The sequence below is a fragment of the Bombina bombina genome, chromosome 7 (assembly GCF_027579735.1).
Source record: "Bombina bombina isolate aBomBom1 chromosome 7, aBomBom1.pri, whole genome shotgun sequence".
Classification (NCBI taxonomy): Eukaryota; Metazoa; Chordata; class Amphibia; order Anura; family Bombinatoridae; genus Bombina; species Bombina bombina.
Genome location: NC_069505.1, coordinates 178,324,637 through 178,349,534, shown reverse-complemented (window position 1 = coordinate 178,349,534; position 24,898 = coordinate 178,324,637). Strand labels below are relative to the sequence as shown.

Here is a 24,898-nt window from a genome sequence, read left to right as displayed (position 1 = left end):
CCACTCCCCCGGATGAAAAGTCTGACTTAGAAAATCCGCCTCCCAGTTCTCTACCCCTGGGATATGGATCGCTGATAGGTGGCAAGAGTGAGTCTCTGCCAGCGAATTATCTTACGGCTAGATTTGGAGTTTGGCGGTAAAAGGGCTGTTAACGCTCCGCGGGTTTTTTTCTGGCCGCACCATAAATTTAACTCTGGTATCGAGAGTTCAAACAAATGCTGCGTTAGGCTCCAAAAAAGGAGCGTAGAGCATTTTTACCGCAAATACAACTCTCGATACCAGAGTTGCTTACGGACGCGGCCGGCCTCAAAAACGTGCTCGTGCACGATTCTCCCATAGGAAACAATGGGGCTGTTTGAGCTGAAAAAAAACCTAACACCTGCAAAAAAGCAGCGTTCAGCTCCTAACGCAGCCCCATTGTTTCCTATGGGGAAACACTTCCTACGTCTGCACCTAACACTCTAACATGTACCCCGAGTCTAAACACCCCTAGCCTTACACTTATTAACCCCTAATCTGCCGCCCCCGCTATCGCTGACCCCTGCATTACACTTTTAACCCCTAATCTGCCGCTCCGTAAACCGCCGCCACCTACGTTATCCCTATGTACCCCTAATCTGCTGCCCTAACATCGCCGACCCCTATGTTATATTTATTAACCCCTAATCTGCCCCCCACAACGTCGCCGACACCTACCTACACTTATTAACCCCTAATCTGCCGACCGGACCTGAGCGCTACTATAATAAAGTTATTAACCCCTAATCCGCCTCACTAACCCTATCATAAATAGTATTAACCCCTAATCTGCCCTCCCTAACATCGCCGACACCTACCTTCAATTATTAACCCCTAATCTGCCGACCGGAGCTCACCGCTATTCTAATAAATGTATTAACCCCTAAAGCTAAGTCTAACCCTAACACTAACACCCCCCTAAGTTAAATATAATTTTTATCTAACGAAATAAATTAATTCTTATTAAATAAATGATTCCTATTTAAAGCTAAATACTTACCTGTAAAATAAATCCTAATATAGCTACAATATAAATTACATTTATATTATAGCTATTTTAGGATTAATATTTATTTTACAGGTAACTTTGTATTTATTTTAACCAGGTACAATAGCTATTAAATAGTTAAGAACTATTTAACAGTTACCTAGTTAAAATAATTACAAATTTACCTGTAAAATAAATCCTAACCTAAGTTATAATTAAACCTAACACTACCCTATCAATAAAATAATTAAATAAACTACCTACAATTACCTACAATTAACCTAACACTACACTATCAATAAATTAATTAAACACAATTGCTACAAATAAATACAATTAAATAAACTATCTAAAGTACAAAAAATAAAAAAGAACTAAGTTACAGAAAATAAAAAAATATTTACAAACATAAGAAAAATATTACAACAATTTTAAACTAATTACACCTACTCTAAGCCCCCTAATAAAATAACAAAGACCCCCAAAATAAAAAATTCCCTACCCTATTCTAAAATACAAAAATTACAAGCTCTTTTACCTTACCAGCCCTGAACAGGGCCCTTTGCGGGGCATGCCCCAAGAATTTCAGCTCTTTTGCCTGTAAAAAAAAACATACAATACCCCCCCCCAACATTACAACCCACCACCCACATACCCCTAATCTAACCCAAACCCCCCTTAAATAAACCTAACACTAAGCCCCTGATGATCTTCCTACCTTGTCTTCACCATGCCAGGTTCACCGATCCGTCCTGGCTCCAAGATCTTCATCCAACCCAAGCGGGGGTTGGCGATCCATAATCCGGTGCTCCAAAGTCTTCCTCCTATCCGGCAAGAAGAGGACATCCGGACCGGCAAACATCTTCTCCAAGCGGCATCTTCTATGTTCTTCCATCCGATGACGACCGGCTCCATCTTGAAGACCTCCAGCGCGGATCCATCCTCTTCTTCCGACGACTAGACGACGAATGACGGTTCCTTTAAGGGACGTCATCCAAGATGGCGTCCCTCGAATTCCGATTGGCTGATAGGATTCTATCAGCCAATCGGAATTAAGGTAGGAATTTTCTGATTGGCTGATGGAATCAGCCAATCAGAATCAAGTTCAATCCGATTGGCTGATCCAATCAGCCAATCAGATTGAGCTCGCATTGTATTGGCTGATCGGAACAGCCAATAGAATGCGAGCTCAATCTGATTGGCTGATTGGATCAGCCAATCGGATTGAACTTGATTCTGATTGGCTGATTCCATCAGCCAATCAGAAAATTCCTACCTTAATTCCGATTGGCTGATAGAATCCTATCAGCCAATCGGAATTCGAGGGACGCCATCTTGGATGACGTCCCTTAAAGGAACCGTCATTCGTCGTCTAGTCGTCGGAAGAAGAGGATGGATCCGCGCTGGAGGTCTTCAAGATGGAGCCGGTCGTCATCGGATGGAAGAACATAGAAGATGCCGCTTGGAGAAGATGTTTGCCGGTCCGGATGTCCTCTTCTTGCCGGATAGGAGGAAGACTTTGGAGCACCGGATTATGGATCGCCAACCCCCGCTTGGGTTGGATGAAGATCTTGGAGCCAGGACGGATCGGTGAACCTGGCATGGTGAAGACAAGGTAGGAAGATCATCAGGGGCTTAGTGTTAGGTTTATTTAAGGGGGGTTTGGGTTAGATTAGGGGTATGTGGGTGGTGGGTTGTAATGTTGGGGGGGGGGTATTGTATGTTTTTTTTTACAGGCAAAAGAGCTGAAATTCTTGGGGCATGCCCCGCAAAGGGCCCTGTTCAGGGCTGGTAAGGTAAAAGAGCTTGTAATTTTTGTATTTTAGAATAGGGTAGGGAATTTTTTATTTTGGGGGTCTTTGTTATTTTATTAGGGGGCTTAGAGTAGGTGTAATTAGTTTAAAATTGTTGTAATATTTTTCTTATGTTTGTAAATATTTTTTTATTTTCTGTAACTTAGTTCTTTTTTATTTTTTGTACTTTAGATAGTTTATTTAATTGTATTTATTTGTAGCAATTGTGTTTAATTAATTTATTGATAGTGTAGTGTTAGGTTAATTGTAGGTAATTGTAGGTAGTTTATTTAATTATTTTATTGATAGGGTAGTGTTAGGTTTAATTATATCTTAGGTTAGGATTTATTTTACAGGTAAATTTGTTATTATTTTAACTAGGTAACTATTAAATAGTTCTTAACTATTTAATAGCTATTGTACCTGGTTAAAATAAATACAAAGTTGCCTGTAAAATAAATATTAATCCTAAAATAGCTATAATATAAATGTAATTTATATTGTAGCTATATTAGGATTTATTTTACAGGTAAGTATTTAGCTTTAAATATGAATCATTTATTTAATAAGAGTTAATTTATTTCGTTAGATAAAAATTATATTTAACTTAGGGGGGTGTTAGTGTTAGGGTTAGACTTAGCTTTAGGGGTTAATACATTTATTAGAATAGCGGTGAGCTCCGGTCGGCAGATTAGGGGTTAATAATTGAAGGTAGGTGTCGGCGATGTTAGGGAGGGCAGATTAGGGGTTAATACTATTTATGATAGGGTTAGTGAGGCGGATTAGGGGTTAATAACTTTATTATAGTAGCGCTCAGGTCCGCTCGGCAGATTAGGGGTTAATAAGTGTAGGTAGGTGTCGGCGACGTTGTGGGGGGCAGATTAGGGGTTAATAAATATAACATAGGGGTCGGCGATGTTAGGGGCAGAAGATTAGGGGTACATAGGGATAACGTAGGTGGCGGCGATTTGCGGTCGGAAGATTAGGGGTTAATTATTTTAAGTAGCTTGCGGCGACGTTGTGTGGGGCAAGTTAGGGGTTAATAAATATAATATAGGGGTCGGCGGGGTTAGGGGCAGCAGATTAGGGGTACATAAGTATAACGTAGGTGGCGGTCGGCAGATTAGGGGTTAAAAATTTTAATCGAGTGGCGGCGATGTGGGGGGACCTCGGTTTAGGGGTACATAGGTAGTTTATGGGTGTTAGTGTAGTTTAGGGTACAGTAGTTAAGAGCTTTATGAACCGGCGTTAGCCAGAAAGCTCTTAACTCCTGCTTTTTTCAGGCGGCTGGAATCTTGTCGTTAGAGCTCTAACGCTCACTGCAGAAACGACTCTAAATACCGGCGTTAGAAAGATCCCATTGAAAATATAGGCTACGCAAATGGCGTAGGGGGATCTGCGGTATGGAAAAGTCGCGGCTGTAAAGTGAGCGTTAGACCCTTTAATCACTGACTCCAAATACCAGCGGGCGGCCAAAACCAGCGTTAGGAGCCTCTAACGCTGGTTTTGACGGCTACCGCCGAACTCTAAATCTAGGCCTTAGAGACTTCTGACATCGCTAGGGAACTCCTGGTCCCCCCTTGATGGATGATGTAAGCCACAGTCGTGATGTTGTCCGACTGAAATCTGATGAACCTCAGTGTTGCTAACTGAGGCCAAGCTAGAAGAGCATTGAATATTGCTCTTAACTCCAGAATATTTATTGGGAGGAGTTTCTCCTCCTGAGTCCATGAACCCTGAGCCTTCAGGGAGTTCGACTGCACCCCAACCTAGAAGGCTGGCGTCCGTTGTTACAATGGTCCAATCTGGCCTGCGAAAGGTCATACCTTTGGACAGATGGACCCGAGATAACCACCAGAGAAGAGAATCTCTGGTTTCCTGATCCAGATTTAGTAGAGGGGACAAATCTGTGTAATCCCCATTCCACTGACTGAGCATGCATAATTGCAGCGGTCTGAGATGCAGGCGCGCAAATGGCACTATGTCCATCGCCGCTACCATTAAGCCAATTACTTCCATGCACTGAGCCACCGTGGGGCGCGGAATGGAGTGAAGAACACGGCAAGCATTTAGAAGTTTTGATAACCTGGACTCAGTCAGGTAAATTTTCATTTCTATAGAATCTATCAGAGTCCCTAGGAAGGAAACCCTTGTGAGAGGAGATAGAGAACTCTTTTCTTCGTTCACTTTCCACCCATGCAACCTCAGAAATGCCAGAACTATCTCTGTATGAGACTTGGCAATTTGAAAGCTTGACGTCTGTATAAGGATGTTGTCTAGGTAAGGAGCCACCGCTATGCCTCGCGGTCTTAGAACCGCCAGAAGTGAGCCCAGAACCTTTGTAAAAATTCTTGGGGCTGTAGCCAACCCGAATGGAAGAGCTACAAACTGGTAATGCCTGTCAAGAAAGGCAAACCTCAGGAACCGATGATGATTCTTGTGGATCGGAATGTGAAGGTAGGCATCCTTTAAGTCCACTGTGGTCATGTACTGACCCTCTTGGATCATGGGTAAAATGGTTCGAATAGTTTCCATCTTGAATGATGGAACTGAGGAATTTGTTTAGGATCTTTAGATCCAAAATTGGTCTGAAGGTTCCGTCTTTTTTGGGAACCACAAACAGATTTGAATAAAACCCCTGTCCTTGTTCCGTCCGCGTAACTGGATGGATCACTCCCATTACAAGGCGGTCTTGCACGCAGCTTATGAATGCCTCTTTCTTTATCTGGTTTGCAGATAATCTTGAAAGGTGAAATCTCCCTTGTGGGGGAGAAGCTTTGAAGTCCAGAAGATATCCCCGAGATATGATCTCCAACGCCTAGGGATCCTGAACATCTCTTGCCCACGCCTGGGCGAAGAGAGAGAGTCTGCCCCCTACTAGATCAGTTGTCGGATAGGGGGCCGCTCCTTCATGCTGTCTTGGAGGCAGCAGCAGGCTTTCTGGCCTGCTTGCCCTTGTTCCAGGACTGGGTAGGTTTCCAGACCTGCTTAGATTGAGGAAAAGTTCCCTCTTGTTTTGAAGTAGAGGGAGCTGATCCTGCACCTGCCTTGAAATTTCGAAAGGCATGAAAATTAGACTGTTTGGCCCTTGATTTGGCCCTGTCCTGAGGAAGGGTATGACCCTTACCTCCAGTAATGTCAGCAATAATTTCTTTCAAACCAGGCCCAAATAAGGTCTGCCCCTTGAAAGGAATGTTAAGTAATTTAGAATTTGAAGTCACATCAGCTGACCAGGATTTAAGCCATAGCGCCCTACGCGCCTGGATGGCGAATCCGGAATTCTTAGCCGTTAGTTTAGTCAAATGAACAATGGCATCAGAAACAAATGAGTTAGATAGCTTAAGTGTTCTAAGCTTGTCAATAATTTCAGTCAATGGAGCTGTATGGATGGCCTCTTCCAGGGCCTCAAACCAGAATACCGCCGCAGCAGTGACAGGCGCAATGCATGCAAGGGGCTGTAAAATAAAACCTTGTTGAATAAACATTTTCTTAAGGTAACCCTCTAATTTTTTATCCATTGGATCTGAAAAAGCACAACTGTCCTCAACCGGGATAGTGGTACGCTTTGCTAAAGTAGAAACTGCTCCCTCCACCTTAGGGACAGTCTGCCATAAGTCCCGTGTAGTGGCATCTATTGGAAACATTTTTCTAAATATAGGAGGTGGGGAAAAGGGCACACCAGGTCTATCCCACTCCTTACTAATAATTTCTGTAAGCCTTTTAGGTATTGGAAAAACATCAGTACTCACCGACACTGCATAGTATTTATCTAGCCTACAGAATTTCTCTGGCACTGCAATTGTGTCACAGTCATTCAGAGCAGCTAATACCTCCCCAAGTAACACACAGAGGTTCTCAAGCTTAAATTTAAAATTAGAAATCTCTGAATCAGGTCTCCCCGATTCAGAGACGTCACCCACAGACTGAAGCTCCTCGTCCTCAGGTTCTGCATATTGTGACGCAGTATCAGACATGGCTCTTACAGCATCTACGCGCTCTGTATCTCGTCTAACCCCAGAGCTATCGCGCTTGCCTCTCAATTCAGGCAATCTAGCTAATACCTGTGACAGGGTATTATTCATGATTGCAGCCATGTCCTGCAAAGTAATTGCTATGGGCATCCCTGATGTACTTGGCGCCTTATTAGCGTGCGTCCCTCGAGCGGGAGGCAAAGGGTCCGACACGTGGGGAGAGTTAGTCGGCATAACTTCCCCCTCGACAGACCCCTCTGGTGACAATTCTTTTATAGATAAAGACTGATCTTTACTGTTTAAGGTGAAATCAATACATTTAGTACACATTCTCCTATGGGGCTCCACCATGGCTTTTAAACATAATGAACAAGTAGTTTCCTCTGTGTCAGACATGTTTGTACAGACTAGCAATGAGACTAGCAAGCTTGGAAAACACTTTAAACAAAGTTAACAAGCAATATAAAAAACGTTACTGTGCCTTTAAGAGAAACAAATTTGAAATAACAGTGAAAAAAGGCAGTTACACTAACGAAGTTTTTACAGTGTATGTAACAAGTTAGCAGAGCATTGCACCCACTTGCAAATGGATGATTAACCCCTTAATACAAAAAACAGAATAACAAAACGAAAAATATGTTTTTTAAACAGTCCTAATAACTGCCACAGCTCCTACTTTTGAAGCCTTTTGAGCCCATCAGAGATGTCCTATAGCATGCAGGGGACTGCTGAGGGAAGCTGAATGTCACAGTTTGTAATTTTAACTGCACCAACTGTAACTTTTATACTATAACAGTGGAAAGCCTCAGGAAACTGTTTCTAGGTAAAAATAAAGCCAGCCATGTGGAAAAAACTAGGCCCCAATAAGTTTTATCACCAAAGCATATATAAAAACGATTAAACATGCCAGCAAACGTTTTATATTACACTTTTATAAGAGTATGTATCTCTGTTAATAAGCCCGATACCAGTCGCTATTAAATCACTGCATTTAGGCTTAACTTACATTAATCCGGTATCAGCAGCATTTTTCTAGCAAGTTCCATCCCTAGAAATATGTTTACTGCACATACCTTATTGCAGGAAAACCTGCACGCCATTCCCTCTCTGAAGTTACCTCACTCCTCAGAATATATGAGAACGGCAATGGATCTTAGTTACTTCTGCTAAGATCATAGAAATCACAGGCAGATTCTTCTTCTAATGCTGCCTTTGATAAAACAGTACACTCCGGTACCATTTAAAAATAACAAACTTTTGATTGAAGTTAAGAAACTAACTATAATACACCACTCTCCTCTTACTACGTCCATCTTTGTTGAGAGTTGCAAGAGAATGACTGGATATGGCAGTTAGGGGAGGAGCTATATAGCAGCTCTGCTGTGGGTGATCCTCTTGCAACTTCCTGTTGGGAAGGAGAATATCCCACAAGTAATGGATGATCCGTGGACTGGATACACTTAAGAGAAAAGACTATACCCCAGGTAAGAAAAATATTTTCCTAAATATGTTTTTTCCCAAATATGAAACTGATAGTCTGCAAAAGGAAATATACATAAACCTGACTCATGGCAAATATAAGCACAATACATATATTTAGAACTTTATATTAATGCATAAAGTGCCAAACCATAGCTGAGAGTGTCTTAAGTAATGAAAATATACTTACAGAAAGACACCCATCTACATATAGCAGATAACCAAACCAGTACTGAAACGGTTATCAGCAGAGTTAATGGAATATGAGAGTATATCATCAATTTGAATAAGGGCGGTAGGAGATGAATCTCTACGACCGATAACAGAGAACCTATGAAATAGATCTCCCACAAGGAAAACTATAGCATTCAATAGGTGATACTCCCTTCACATCCCTCTGACATTCACTGTTTTCTGAGAGGAATCAGGCTTCAAAATGTTGAGAAGCGCATATCACAGAAGAAAATCAAGCACAAACTTACTTCACCACCTCCATAGGAGGCAAAGTTTGTAAAACTGAATTGTGGGTGTGGTGAGGGGTGTATTTATAGGCATTTTGAGGTTTGGGAAACTTTGCCCCTCCTGGTAGGATTGTATATCCCATACGTCACTAGCTCATGGACTCTTGCCAATTACATGAAAGAAAACAATTTATTGCTTACCTGATAAATAAATTTGTGGTGGTGAGACTCCATGAGACACCACCCTTTGTTTGTGGGTTTAGTATTTTCTTTAGCACAGCTTTTTTCCCCTGCTTCTTCTATGGCTCTTATTCCTTTTTCTTACTTCACTTGCTTGGCTATACATTATACCGAGGTATGTGCGAGGTTTTTAGGAATCTTTGCCGCCTCCTAGTAATAGAGAAGACTAATTCCAAGGAGTAATGGATCCTGGACTCTCACCATCATGAAAGAAATATATTTATCACTTAAGCATAAATTATGTTATATATAAAATACAATGTAGATATGTAATTTTATTTAAAGGGACATGGTGCCCAAATGTTATCTATCACATATATGAAAAAGCAAGTTTAATATAGTTTTTCAAGAAAATAGTTGAGCGGTTTCAATTAAAATATAATTTAAGAGGAAGTCCATGATTCCATACAATTAGTACTCTATAGCTCACTGGTTTACAGAAACAAAACAAAAATGGAAATGTTTTTTTTTTTTACAAAGAACACCAAGTATCATCTCCTTTTAATGGACACAGTAAAAATGTGTTCTCTATCCTATAATTAAAAAAAAATTAAAAACATTTGGCCAGATGTGCGTCAGGTATTGGCTACTTTTGAACATATTAGACACCCCTGTTCTGTATGCCCCTTGTTAATCATCCCTGAGCTGTTAACAACCTAGAAATCCTCTAACCCGCAAAAGGCAGCTACAGCATATTTGTTTCATTTATTTAACCTCATTTTCAGCCAACTTCAAAATGAACACACCCCCATTCTATAGCAACTTTCAGAGACAGTAAAGATTAGCACAGACCATCTTGTTTTTACAACTAGGTGAGATTAAATATATAAAAAAGTAAATGATGTTTTTAACCTAAATGTACGCAGGAAACCTACAGAACTCAGGGTACACACATGGTTTAGGCAACAGCTAAATTTAAAGAACATTGGGATTATGCATCTGAATTTAAATGGTGGATAACTAATATTTCTTGTAGAGATTCCACTTTACCTGGACAAAGCACCGATCTGTACTTATTTTTAAGTGGATACTATTAAAAAAAATGTCCTTACAAATATATTGCTTAAACCCTAACATTTATGTATAATACACAAGTTTAATAGAAATAAGCGAATTCTCTACTACTGGCAACGTATGACTTCTAATAAACAACCATTTAAGCACATTGTTCCGCACTTATATATTGCATCTCTTTAATAGTTGTTTACATGTCCTTAGAATTGTGTTGTGTAAGAAATTAAGGAAAACTTATACCCCAGTGATACTTCTGTGCTACAAAACAATGTACATTAAAGGGACATTAAGAAAAGAGTAAACAAATGTAATTATTGTTTAAAAACAGAATTTATGTTTACCTGATAAATTACTTTCTCCAACGGTGTGTCCGGTCCACGGCGTCATCCTTACTTGTGGGATATTCTCTTCCCCAACAGGAAATGGCAAAGAGCCCAGCAAAGCTGGTCACATGATCCCTCCTAGGCTCCGCCTTCCCCAGTCATTCGACTGACGTAAAGGAGGAATATTTGCATAGGAGAAATCATATGATACCGTGGTGACTGTAGTTAGAGAAATTAAATCATCAGACCTGATTAAAAAACCAGGGCGGGCCGTGGACCGGACACACCGTTGGAGAAAGTAATTTATCAGGTAAACATAAATTCTGTTTTCTCCAACATTGGTGTGTCCGGTCCACGGCGTCATCCTTACTTGTGGGAACCAATACCAAAGCTTTAGGACACGGATGATGGGAGGGAGCAAATCAGGTCACCTAGATGGAAGGCACCACGGCTTGCAAAACCTTTCTCCCAAAAATAGCCTCAGAAGAAGCAAAAGTATCAAATTTGTAAAATTTGGTAAAAGTGTGCAGTGAAGACCAAGTCGCTGCCTTACATATCTGATCAACAGAAGCCTCGTTCTTGAAGGCCCATGTGGAAGCCACAGCCCTAGTGGAATGAGCTGTGATTCTTTCAGGAGGCTGCCGTCCGGCAGTCTCATAAGCCAATCTGATGATGCTTTTAAGCCAAAAAGAGAGAGAGGTAGAAGTTGCTTTTTGACCTCTCCTTTTACCAGAATAAACAACAAACAAGGAAGATGTTTGTCTGAAATCCTTTGTAGCCTCTAAATAGAATTTTAGAGCACGAACTACATCCAAATTGTGCAACAAACGTTCCTTCTTTGAAACTGGATTCGGACACAAAGAAGGCACAACTATCTCCTGGTTAATATTTTTATTAGAAACAACTTTCGGAAGAAAACCAGGTTTAGTACGCAAAACCACCTTATCTGCATGGAACACCAGATAAGGAGGAGAACACTGCAGAGCAGATAACTCTGAAACTCTTCTAGCAGAAGAAATTGCAACCAAAAATAAAACTTTCCAAGATAACTTAATATCTACGGAATGTAAGGGTTCAAACGGAACCCCTTGAAGAACTGAAAGAACTAAATTGAGACTCCAAGGAGGAGTCAAAGGTTTGTAAACAGGCTTGATTCTAACCAGAGCCTGAACAAAAGCCTGAACATCTGGCACAGCCGCCAGCTTCTTGTGAAGTAAAACAGATAAAGCAGAAATCTGTCCCTTTAAAGAACTTGCAGATAATCCTTTCTCCAAACCCTCTTGTAGAAAGGATAGAATCCTAGGAATTTTTACTCTGTTCCATGGGAATCCTTTCGATTCGCACCAACAGATATATTTCTTCCATACTTTATGGTAAATTTTCCTAGTTACAGGCTTTCTAGCCTGAATAAGAGTATCAATGACAGAATCTGAGAACCCACGCTTTGATAAAATCAAGCGTTCAATCTCCAAGCAGTCAGTTGGAGTGATGCCAGATTCTGATGTTCGAACGGACCTTGAACAAGAAGGTCCCGTCTCAAAGGTAGCTTCCATGGTGGAGCCGATGACATATTCACCAGGTCTGCATACCAAGTTCTGCGTGGCCACGCAGGAGCTATCAAGATCACCGAAGCCCTCTCTTGATTGATCCTGGCTACCAGCCTGGGAATGAGAGGAAACGGTGGGAACACATAAGCTAGGTTGAAGGTCCAGGGCGCTACTAGTGCATCTACTAGAGTCACCTTGGGATCCCTGGATCTGGACCCGTAGCAAGGAACCTTGAAGTTCTGACGAGACGCCATCAGATCCATGTCTGGAATGCCCCATAATTGAGTTATTTGGGCAAAGATTTCCGGATGGAGTTCCCACTCCCCCGGATGAAATGTCTGACGACTCAGAAAATCCGCTTCCCAATTTTCCACTCCTGGGATGTGGATTGCAGACAAGTGGCAGGAGTGAAGCTCCGCCCATTGAATTACTTTGGTCACTTCTTCCATCGCCAGGGAACTCCTTGTTCCCCCCTGATGGTTGATATATGCAACAGTCGTCATGTTGTCTGATTGAAACCTTATAAATTTGGCCTTTGCTAGTTGAGGCCAAGCCTTGAGAGCATTGAATATCGCTCTCAGTTCCAGAATGTTTATCGGGAGAAGAGATTCTTCCCGAGACCATAGACCCTGAGCCTTCAGGTGTTTCCAGACCGCGCCCCAGCCCACCAGGCTGGCGTCGGTCCTTACAATGACCCACTCTGGTCTTCTGAAGCTCATCCCTTGGGACAGGTTGTCCAGGGTCAGCCACCAACGGAGTGAATCTCTGGTCCTCTGATCTACTTGGATCGTCGGGGACAAATCTGTATAATCCCCATTCCACTGTCTGAGCATGCACAGTTGTAATGGTCTTAGATGAATTCGCGCAAAAGGAACTATGTCCATTGCCGCAACCATCAAACCTATTACTTCCATGCACTGCGCTATGGAAGGAAGAAGAACAGAATGAAGTACTTGACAAGAGCTTAGAAGTTTTGATTTTCTGGCTTCTGTCAGAAAAATCTTCATTTCCAAGGAGTCTATTATTGTTCCCAAGAAGGGAACTCTTGTTGACGGGAATAGAGAACTTTTTTCTACGTTCACTTTCCACCCGTGAGATCTGAGAAAGGCTAGGACAATGTCCGTATGAGCCTTTGCTTGTGGTAGAGACGACGATTGAATCAGTATGTCGTCCAAGTAGGGTACTACTGCAATGCCCCTTGGCCTTAGCACCGCTAGAAGGGACCCTAGCAACTTTGTGAAAATTCTTGGAGCAGTGGCTAGTCCGAATGGAAGTGCCACAAACTGGTAATGCTTGTCCAGAAAGGCGAATCTTAGGAACCGATGATGTTCCTTGTGGATAGGAATATGTAGATACGCATCCTTTAAATCCACCGTGGTCATGAATTGACCTTCCTGGATGGTAGGAAGAATTGTCCGAATGGTTTCCATCTTGAACGATGGGACCTTGAGAAATTTGTTTAGGATCTTGAGATCCAAAATTGGCCTGAATGTTCCCTCTTTTTTGGGAACTATGAACAGATTGGAGTAAAACCCCATCCCTTGTTCTCCTAATGGAACAGGATGAATCACTCCCATTTTTAACAGGTCTTCTACACAATGTAAGAATGCCTGTCTTTTTATTTGGTCTGAAGACAATTGAGACCTGTGGAACCTTCCCCTTGGGGGTAGTTCCTTGAATTCCAGGAGATAACCTTGAGAAACTATTTCTAGCGCCCAAGGATCCTGAACATCTCTTGCCCAAGCCTGAGCGAAGAGAGAGAGTCTGCCCCCCCACCAGATCCGGTCCCGGATCGGGGGCCAGCATCTCATGCTGTCTTGGTAGCGGGCTTCTTGGCCTGCTTACCTTTGTTCCAGCCTTGCATCGGTCTCCAGGCTGGCTTGGTTTGAGAAGAATTACCCTCTTGCTTAGAGGATGTAGAATTCGAGGCTGGTCCGTTTCTGCGAAAGGGACGAAAATTTGTTTTATTTTTAGCCTTAAAAGACCTATCCTGAGGAAGGGCGTGGCCCTTTCCCCCAGTGATGTCTGAAATAATCTCTTTCAAGTCAGGGCCAAACAGCGTTTTCCCCTTGAAAGGGATGTTAAGCAATCTGTTCTTGGAGGACCAAGACTTCAGCCAAAGCGCTCTGCGCGCCACAATAGCAAAACCTGAATTTTTCGCCGCTAATCTAGCTAATTGCAAAGTGGCGTCTAAGGTAAAAGAGTTAGCCAACTTAAGTGCTTGAACTCTGTCCATAACCTCCTCATAAGAGGATGCTTGATTGAGCGACTTTTCTAGTTCCTCGAACCAGAAACACGCTGCTGTAGTGACAGGAACAATGCATGAAATTGGTTGTAGAAGGTAACCTTGCTGAACAAACATCCTTTTAAGCAAACCCTCTAATTTTTTATCCATAGGATCTTTGAAAGCACAACTATCTTCTATAGGGATAGTGGTGCGTTTGTTTAGAGTAGAAACCGCCCCCTCGACCTTGGGGACTGTCTGCCATAAGTCCTTCCTGGGGTCGACCATAGGAAATAATTTCTTAAATATAGGGGGAGGGACAAAAGGTATGCCGGGCCTTTCCCATTCTTTATTTACAATGTCCGCCACCCGCTTGGGTATAGGAAAAGCTTCGGGGGGCACCGGGACCTCCAGGAACCTGTCCATCTTACATAATTTCTCTGGAATGACCAAATTGTCACAATCATCCAGAGTAGATAACACCTCCTTAAGCAGAGCGCAGAGATGTTCCAATTTAAAATTTAAATGTAATAACGCCAGGTTCAGCTTGTTGAGAAATTTTTCCTGCGATTTAAACACCAAAAAACTCTGAGCCATCTCCGTGGAGATGTTGCCTGTGCAACGGCAAAGAGAATGACTGGGGAAGGCGGAGCCTAGGAGGGATCATGTGACCAGCTTTGCTGGGCTCTTTGCCATTTCCTGTTGGGGAAGAGAATATCCCACAAGTAAGGATGACGCCGTGGACCGGACACACCTATGTTGGAGAAAAGTGTGTCTACCGGATTGCTGAATAATCGTTTAGCACACACTGTTGTCAGCCATCGGTAGCCTCCCCCTGTTTTACAAGCTTATTTTCTCAGATTAAGAAGATGAGCGGTGCGGTCAATCAGAAGCCATGATGCCAGTCACAGCCTGCAAGTACAGAGCACTCGGGAGCTTTGTCTTTGAAGCTCGGTGGCATTGTGACCGTGTCTGCTGCTAAGCAGAAAAAAAATGCTGGAGCACTAGGGGGACATCGCGTTGCCTGTCAGTAGCATGTAGACCAGCACCAGCGTGTGCTATAAGATTAGGTACATGGTGTTAACCCTCATAACATTCTTCTTAATGAACCATTACCCTTTAAAATGAACATCAGGGTACTTCATGTGAGTTCAGAAGCATTTTTGGAATAAAGCTCTACAGGTAGAAGACAATCCAAACTGCTTCGGACAGGAAAAAGGTTTGAAGTTTGGAATATTTGTATCAGTAGAATTGGACAGTTTGGAGAGGGCATGGGACCAAGTGTAAACAATAATATCTTACGTCATTTAGGTAATATTTAGAGGTCATAATACAGTTAATACATGTAATCTCAAGGTAGTTTATGTGATTGTTATTACTTTTGTATACATAGTACCCGCAGAAAGATAGTACAGTACTGTAATCAGAAAGGTAATATTTGCTGTTTTTAATAAATATATATAGGACTATTTGAATTTTAGAATAAAAAACAAACAAAACACAAAGACACAGGCAGAGAAGTTTGTTACTTACAGGCAGTAAAGAATAGTAATTTTTTGATATTTTTAACACAATATTTAAAAGATCGGATTTCAGAATAAGTTTGGATTTTGTAATTCTGGATTTGCAGCTTTGTACCTGCATTAGTATTTATGTCAGTATGCTGCCATCACATGCACCAAACAAATCCTGCCTGCTCAGAGTATCAGCGGAGACCCGATATGGCTGCATAATAATGTATCATCACTTGCACCAAACAAATCCTGCCTGAGTGTCAGAGGAGACCCGCCCATTGTGTGCATAATAATGTATCATCACTTGCACCAAACAAATCCTGCCTGAGTGTCAGTGGAGACCCGCCCATTGTGTGCATAATAATGTATCATCACTTGCACCAAACAAATCCTGCCTTAGTGTCAGCGGAGACCCCCCCATTGTGTGCATAATAATGTATCATCACTTGCACCAAACAAATCCTGCCTTAGTGTCAGCGGATACCCCCCCATTGTGTGCATAATAATGTATCATCACTTGCACCAAACAAATCCTGCCCGAGTGTCAGAGGAGACCCAATATGGCTGCATAATAATGTATCATCACTTGCACCAAACAATTCCTGCCCGAGTGTCAGCGGAGACCCGCCCATTGTGTGCATAATAATGAATCATCACTTGCACCAAACAAATCCTGCCCGAGTGTCAGCGGAGACCCAATATGGCTGCATAATAATGTATCATCACTTGCACCAAACAAATCCTGCCTGAGTGTCAGTGGAGACCCGCCCATTGTGTGCATAATAATGTATCATCACTTGCATCAAACAAATCCTGCCTTAGTGTCAGCGGAGACCCGCCCATTGTGTGCATAATAATGTATCATCACTTGCACCAAACAAATCCTGCCTGAGTGTCAGAGGAGACCCAATATGGCTACATAATAATGTATCATCACTTGCACCGAACAAATCCTGCCTTAGTGTCAGCGGAGACCCGCCCATTGTGTGCATAATAATGTATCATCACTTGCACCAAACAAATCCTGCCTTAGTGTCAGCGGAGACCCGCCCATTGTATGCATAATAATGTATCATCACTTGCACCAAACAAATCCTGCCTTAGTGTCAGCGGAGACCCGCCCATTGTGTGCATAATAATGTATCATCACTTGCACCAAACAAATCCTGCCTTAGTGTCAGCGGAGACCCGCCCATTGTGTGCATAATAATGTATCATCACTTGCACCAAACAAATCCTGCCTTAGTGTCAGCGGAGACCCGCCCATTGTGTGCATAATAATGTATCATCACTTGCACCAAACAAATCCTGCCTGAGTGTCAGCGGAGACCCGCCCATTGTGTGCATAATAATGTATCATCACTTGCACCAAACAAATCCTGCCTGAGTGTCAGCGGAGACCCGCCCATTGTGTGCATAATAATGTATCATCACTTGCACCAAACAAATCCTGCCCGAGTGTCAGCGGAGACCCAATATGGCTACATAATAATGTATCATCACTTGCACCGAACAAATCCTGCCCGAGTGTCAGCGGAGACCCGCCCATTGTGTGCATAATAATGTATCATCACTTGCACCAAACAAATCCTGCCCGAGTGTCAGCGGAGACCCAATATGGCTACATAATAATGTATCATCACTTGCACCAAACAAATCCTGCCCGAGTGTCAGCGGAGACCCGCCCATTGTGTGCATAATAATGTATCATCACTTGCACCAAACAAATCCTGCCTGAGTGTCAGCGGAGACCCAATATGGCTACATAATAATGTATCATCACTTGCACCAAACAAATCCTGCCCGAGTGTCAGCGGAGACCCGCCCATTGTGTGCATAATAATGTATCATCACTTGCACCAAACAAATCCTGCCCGAGTGTCAGCGGAGACCCGCCCATTGTGTGCATAATAATGTATCATCACTTGCACCAAACAAATCCTGCCCGAGTGTCAGCGGAGACCCGCCCATTGTGTGCATAATAATGTATCATCACTTGCACCAAACAAATCCTGCCTGAGTGTCAGCGGAGACCCGCCCATTGTGTGCATAATAATGTATCATCACTTGCACCAAACAAATCCTGCCCGAGTGTCAGCGGAGACCCGCCCATTGTGTGCATAATAATGTATCATCACTTGCACCAAACAAATCCTGCCTGAGTGTCAGCGGAGACCCGCCCATTGTGTGCATAATAATGTATCATCACTTGCACCAAACAAATCCTGCCTGAGTGTCAGCGGAGACCCGCCCATTGTGTGCATAATAATGTATCATCACTTGCACCAAACAAATCCTGCCTGAGTGTCAGCGGAGACCCGCCCATTGTGTGCATAATAATGTATCATCACTTGCACCAAACAAATCCTGCCTGAGTGTCAGAGGAGACCCGCCCATTGTGTGCATAATAATGTATCATCAAAACAATGTGAACTTTTACTTGAAGCGTTTCACTAAACAACTATATTGCAAAAATGATGCTTCAATTTGAAATGCATCTCAAATTTGACTAGAATGTCCAATTCAAATTCTCAATTTACAGAGATGACAAATATTGTAACTTACTTTTCTTTCTTTGATATCTGTGTCTTTTCCAAAACTTCATATAAATGTTTGGACAGGATTCTGTTTTTTCAATCACTGTAGCTTCTACTCGCACAAGGTCTTTCCTAAAGAAATAAAACATATGTATGATATAGAAGAAAATCCAGCAGCTGTGCCTGGAATCAGGTCAGAGAACCATTTAGCTAAATGAGACAGTGTAGGGAAGATAAAAAAAAGCACTACAGTTGATGAAACAGCCAACATATAAAAATGAGCTACTGCATGGATCAAACAATCACTGCATACTATCCTAAATAGTACATTTTCAGAATCCGGAGCACACAATTTATATTATAAAACAAAATAAAGGGTGTTACTGCACCTCCTCCCAGACAGGAAAAATCCTGATTAATGAAGATATTTGTATTGATAGTTTTAATAACATTTTGCCTAGATTTGCGTCTTGCCTTAAAGGGACATGAAACCCCAAAATTTTCTTTCATAATTCAGATAGAGAATACAATTTGAAACAACTTTCTAATTTACTTCTATTACCTAATTTGTTTCATTTTCTTGGCATAATTTGTTGGAGCAGCAGCAATGCACTACTGGTTTCTAACTGAACAAATGGGTGAGCCAATGACAATCAGTATATAAATGCATCCACCAATCAGCAGCTAGAACCGAGGTTCTTTGCTGCTCCTGAGCTTTCCTAGATAAACCTTGCAGCAAAGGATAACAAGAGAAGGAAGCAAATTAAATAATAGAAGTAAATTGGAAAGTTGTTTAAAATTGTATTATATATCTGAATCATGAAATACATTTTTGGGTTTCATGTCCCTTTAAATAATTCTCAGAAAACATACGGACAAGGTCTCTAAGGCTTCCATGAATTAAAAGAAAAAGCAAGCAGTGCAGCACTTTGGAATGTGCAGTGAGAGTTACACACGGGCATAGAAAGGAGATGATTAATTATTGCTTCACTGAGTATCTATCAGCAGGGATGCGCCAGAATAAAGTTGTACCACTCACAAAAGTCAGATGTATGCGAATGAACTAATATGTTCAAAGAAGAGTATGACAGTCTGAGATTATGTAGCTAAGCGTCTCTTACCCAAGAATAGGTTTTCCGATGAGCGTGAAATCATCGCTGCCAACAAGCAGTATCTAGATAAAGATAAAATAGATTTTAAAGGAAGGAAACAAACAGGCAACACAGAATATTACAGCGAGACCCAGACACGTTCACATCTAATATGTAATATAAATAGAACACAGATTACTGGATCTTGTTGCTGCACTCGTTTTTCAAAGGTAAAAACCTCCTCACCACTTGCTTTATTTGGATGACCTAATCTGTAGTAGACAAAGTTTAATCTCTATCATTGTTTTGCTGTACATTTTACGTTATCAATTACATTAACACTTCTACAGAGGTCACTTAAGAACAGATATGTAGCAGGGCTAGGCTAGGTGAGGTCTGTAGTGTGCACTTCCAATTCCCAGCACTGGGAAACCCCAATTTTCATACTTAAAATTACAAGAGCAGGAGGCAAAATAAATAATCAACGTATGCTGCAAAGTGTTTGTGTATATCTAAATCTATATCTATATATATCTACACAAGTGGTAAAATAGGAGAAGCACAGAGTATATTTGTAAAGGGACAGTCTAATCAAAATTAAAAACTTTAATGATACAGATAGGGCATGCGATTTTAAACAAATTTTCCTATTTACTTTTATCATCAAATTTGCTTTGTTCTCTTGGTATTCTTTGTTGAAAGCTAAACCTATGTAGGCTCATATGCTAATTTCTAAGCCCTTGAAGACCGCCTCTTATTTGACAGTTTTTCATAGCTGGACAGTGCTTGTTCATGTGTGTCGTATTGCTAACATTGTGCTCATGTGGCGTTGTTTTTGAGTCAGCACTGATTGGCTAAAATGCAAGTCTATCAAAAGAACTGAAATAAGGGGGCAGTCTGCAGTGGCTTAGATACAAGGTATTCACAGAGGTAAAAATTATAGTTATACAACAGTGTTGGTTATGCAAAACTGGGGAATGGGTAATAAAGGGATTATCTATCTTTTTAAACAATAAAAAGAATTGTTGTAGACTGTCCCTTTAACCAGTTATATTACAATCAAACAAGTTTGCAGTCCTTTTAAGAGGAAGCTGAGCTGAAAGGTTTAGGCTTTTGGACACCCACTGTCTCTAAAATAAGAACTTTATTGCCAATTAAGCGTTAAATATTTATATTGGTAAAACAATGTTGTACCTTTTCTAGCCTAATCCGGTCGCCACATTCAGCTGCTATGGGGAAAGGAAATAATACAAGATCTTCGTCCGTTACTTTCCATTGTTTGTGTAAAAATGAGAAGACAGCAAAAAGTCTTCCAAACTGTCCTGTGGCTACGAGGTTGTTTATCCTTCCGACAACATCTAAAAAAAACCAAAAAAACACACATGCATTAAAAAAAGTATTCATCATGAAGCTAAAGAAAATCACTTAAAGAAAAGATGCAGGTTCCTGCTGTGTGTATGGAACAACGTAGATAAAATATACACACCACAAAAAGACATGGAAATCAAAATGACTCTTCATGAATCAGTGTGCAATAAAAAAAAATAAACAATTCAAATTGACTTCTATTATGTACCCATTTCTCTTGGTATCTTTTCCTTCCATGAGAGCATACTGAAGTAGGCTCAGGAGCGTGTACGTGTCTTGAGCACTGTATGAAAGCAAGGTTTGTAACAATGTTATGGTTAAGGCACGTGAACACTGTAGGCATGTGGACGCTGCAAGTATTTGCCAACCATCTCTCTGTCAGTCAGTTGGTGACTAACAAGTTTTTCTCACTTAGTAAGAGAGTCCTGGGGTTGTAGGGACCAGTATGAGCAGAGGGAGGCTGCTCCGCTGCAGGCGCATTTCCGTGGCCATATCCCCACCTTGCAAGGCTGCCACCTAGATGAGGAGTGTGGGACGCCGCATGGCCAAATCAATGGAGGACCACTGTGACCAGAGGGACAAATGTTAAAAGGCACGGGGGGGGGGGGGCACAGAGCGGAGTTAATCTGTGCACTTAGTATCATGTTGTAGGGACCCACACCAAAGATATTGAATGGCTTATTGCTACACTCTGTGTATAACTTTCTCTCTAACATGCGCACACGCATAATTTACTCTTTGTTCTAACATTTAGGTATTTTCTATACGTTTGCCATTTATTACTATTGATTTAATACATTCTGTAGAAATATATTTAGAAATTCACTTTATGTTATCGTACACATTTGTACTTTGCGTCATGTAAATATTTGAAACATGGGCGTGTCCTAGCCGCAGCCGGGAGAAGTCGCAAGATGGTGAAGCTCCCACTATAAACTCTACATTTTAGCTGTTATCTCTACCCGATCCAACTATTTTCACACATAATTAGTGAACTTAGTAGAGGGAAAGTCAGAGAGTTGTTTGATACTACGGATTTCCCTGTAACCATCGGCAGCAACATACTCTGAGGCTTTAAAGATCGATGGCTGCGGCCTTACATTTTCTTTACATTTAGCTAACCCCCCCCCCCGGTTTGTTAACAGCCGGGAATAATAAGCTCATGCTAGTGACTATTGCCACCTTATGCTTAGACATGGAGGAGGACTTTCAAGCGCAGATTCAGCTGATGCTAGAGGGGTTGGAGCTACAGCTGCACCGCAACTTTATGGACTTACACCATACCCTACATTTTGCTGGGAGTGAGAAGGATCTCGAAATAGCAGGAGTGACAGAAGCAATGGAATCCACAACGCAGCAGGAGATATCTAATCTAGATGAGCAAAACCGCTCACTAAACATTACTTGCAAGCCACAGCCTGGTCTGAAATTAGAGGAACTAGTAACTCCGCAGGAAACTTTCTACTCACAAGAACATGAACTGCTGCTGACTGGACCCGGCGCTTATTCCCTCACCACAGTGCACAGTGACTCCCAGAGTGGCGGAAGTCTAGAGAATCCCGTAATCGTCCCAGTCCTGAGCAACATGGAAACTGACTGTCCGCCTGGAGCCGCCTCCCGCCCTCTTCTCTATCAGTCACAGAATGCCACCGGACTATCCTTGGTCGTCACTCTGGATGGTGCGGCCGGCCTCCGCAGGGGCGATAAGGCCTCAGGGACGCAGTTCCTCTTTACAATTAAACGGCGCAGTGGCGGGTGGCGTTTCAGCAGACAGAGGTGTATGGCGGATGTCTTCGAAGGTTGCATACAACTACCAACAAACCAAGTACTGCTCTCTGAAGGATTGTCGGCTACTTGGCCTCCAAGTGGAGCTGCCAAATTTCACGGAACTAATTGTCCTGATCCAGGCCAACTTTCCAGGTGTGGGGTGGGCTTGTTTATGTTTTTGAGCCCTGTCTGTTGATGTGCATCCTTATATGTATATATGTTCCTTACTCCTGAGCTTGAAGCCCCGTTCATTATCCATCCTGGCACTCTTGGCTCCTGAGATATCTCTTTAACCCCCTCAGTTAATGGCTCAATTCAGTTTGAGTGGCTCTAGAATAACTCTATTAATAGTTTCATATCTAAAACTGCTGTATAAAATTTTAAAAAAATTTATTGTTGAATTTTCAGTCTAACATATAGTAAAGGAATGTGTTATATTGTAGATAGAAGGTATTAACAAATCATAATAGAAACTGCTGCTAGATATCCAGGATTATGTTTCCCTCTTTTATATTTATTGGATTGATATCCTAAGCACCACATCAGAGCAACTGGGAGCTTTATTACTTTAATGCAGATAGCTGTTGTGACTCTGGCTAATGGTTTTCTATCTAGACGCGAGGACTGGGGCCTTTATAAACTAGGAGTGGGTTGGGTAGACATCTCATATCTCACATTTTAATATGTATTAGTTAGGTCCTCAGTCACTGTTAGCTCTCCTTTAGCACTATGTCTATATCTGACCTATTATCATATCTGTTGCCTGACCTAACCATGAATACTTATATATACTTATCCTTGGCAAAAACTACTTCTTATATATAACTATACTTAGCTCCCCCTCCATGTTATAGTTAATTCACTAGCACAACTAGACATTTTATCTTCTCTTCCCCTCTTCTCCCTTATCTGAGTGGCTCTTGCCCACTGCTTTCCTTCCCTCATCAGAAAAAAGAGGTTTCAATTGAGTCTGTATAGTCCTTTTATTAACATTATCCCCATTACAGTTTCTTATTGTTATTCAGAATACCTTATTTCCTGGCCTTTGCATAACAGGTTGTCATCATTTGGGCTCTACCATGGTCGGTGTAATTGGTGTATTTTTATTTGCAAAACATACTCTAATCTTTAGATATTAATGTCTTTGTTCCTGGGATGTTGCTTTATTTGTTACGAATTGTTTACTTGCAAACTCTGTGCTTTTCTTATAGTTGTATCGTATAATAACCTCAATAAAAAAATTTATAAAAAAAAAATAAAAAAATATTTGAAACATTTCACATAAAGGATATTACAAATAACTAAATCATTTCAACATACTACTACCACCAATTTTCTAAAAGTAGCTCAGGTAAGAGCAAATATACGTTCCCTAAGCCTTCGTATGTATAGCAAGTAGTACCAGGCCAAATGTGGAGGGTCTAACAAAATGATTAATTATTATACAAGCTTATAATACGTGTATCTTGTTAAAGGGGTTATGTGCTGCTTAAAAAGGGACACTGAACCCAAATCTTTTCTTTTGTGATTCAGATAGAGCATTACATTTTAAGCAACGTTCTAATTTACTCCTATTATCAAAATTTGCTTCATTCTCTTGGTATCTTTATTTGAAATGCAAGAATGTAAGTTTAGATGCCGGACCATTTTTGGTGAACAACCTGGGTTGTTCTTGCTGATTGGTGGATAAATTCATCCACCAATAAAAAAAAAAGTGCTGTCCAGAGGTCTGAACCAAAAAACAAAACAAAAAAAAAAGCTTAGATGCCTTCTTTTTCAATTAAAGATAGCAAAAAAATGAAGAAAATTTGATAATAGGAGTAAATTAGAAAGTTGCTTAAAATTGCATGCTCTATCTGAATCAAGAAAGAAAAAAAATTGGGTTCAGTGTCCCTTTAACTACGACTAATATTTAAATTATATTGGTTTAAGGAGCAGTGTTGTGAAATCTATAAATACAAAGCTATTTATACATTTTTTATCATGTCATATTAAAGGCTAAATTAATTATTATTTAAATAGAGCTGGCAATTAAAATAAAATAACTTTACAGTTTAAATCTGTTATCAGATTGCCTTCATTGTCTTGGTGACCTTTGTTGAAACGTTCCACAGGAGCATACCTAGATATTCTGTGCCCTCGCTTGACCCCTCCACACCTTCTAACTATCGACCGGTCTAATTACTTCCTTTGCTTCAAAATTATTGGAATGACTGGTCTATAAATCGGCTAACTCAATTCCTCAAAACTAACTCCTTACTTGATCCACTACAATCTGGTGTCCGCTCTAAACACTCAACAGAAACTGCTCTTGCTAAAGTAACAAATTACCTGTTATCAGCTAAAGCAAAAAGCCACTACTCCTTACTAATTCTTCTTGACCTATCCACTGCTTTTGACACAGTCGACCATCCTCTCCCTCCTAAAAATACTAAATTCATTTGGCATCCGAGACACAGCCCTCTCCTGGTTTGCCTCATATCTCTCAAACTGCTCTTTTTCAGTTTCCTTGAACAACATATCTTGTGATCCTATGCCTCTCTCAGTTGGAGTACTGCAAGGC

General features: G+C 41.2%; 1 protein-coding gene across 1 annotated transcript in view; it reads right to left on the bottom strand.

Moving 5' to 3' along the window:
* The window catches only part of MRPL21 (mitochondrial ribosomal protein L21), a 108,734-nt gene that overhangs the window by 48,899 nt on the left and 34,937 nt on the right, over nt 1-24,898 (bottom strand). The window contains exons 4-6 of the mRNA XM_053720444.1: nt 20,395-20,558; nt 19,231-19,283; nt 18,138-18,241 (exon numbers count right to left, since the gene is read on the bottom strand). Of these exons, the coding sequence (XP_053576419.1) occupies nt 18,138-18,241; nt 19,231-19,283; nt 20,395-20,558 (321 nt within the window). The remainder of the gene's footprint in view (nt 1-18,137; nt 18,242-19,230; nt 19,284-20,394; nt 20,559-24,898) is intronic.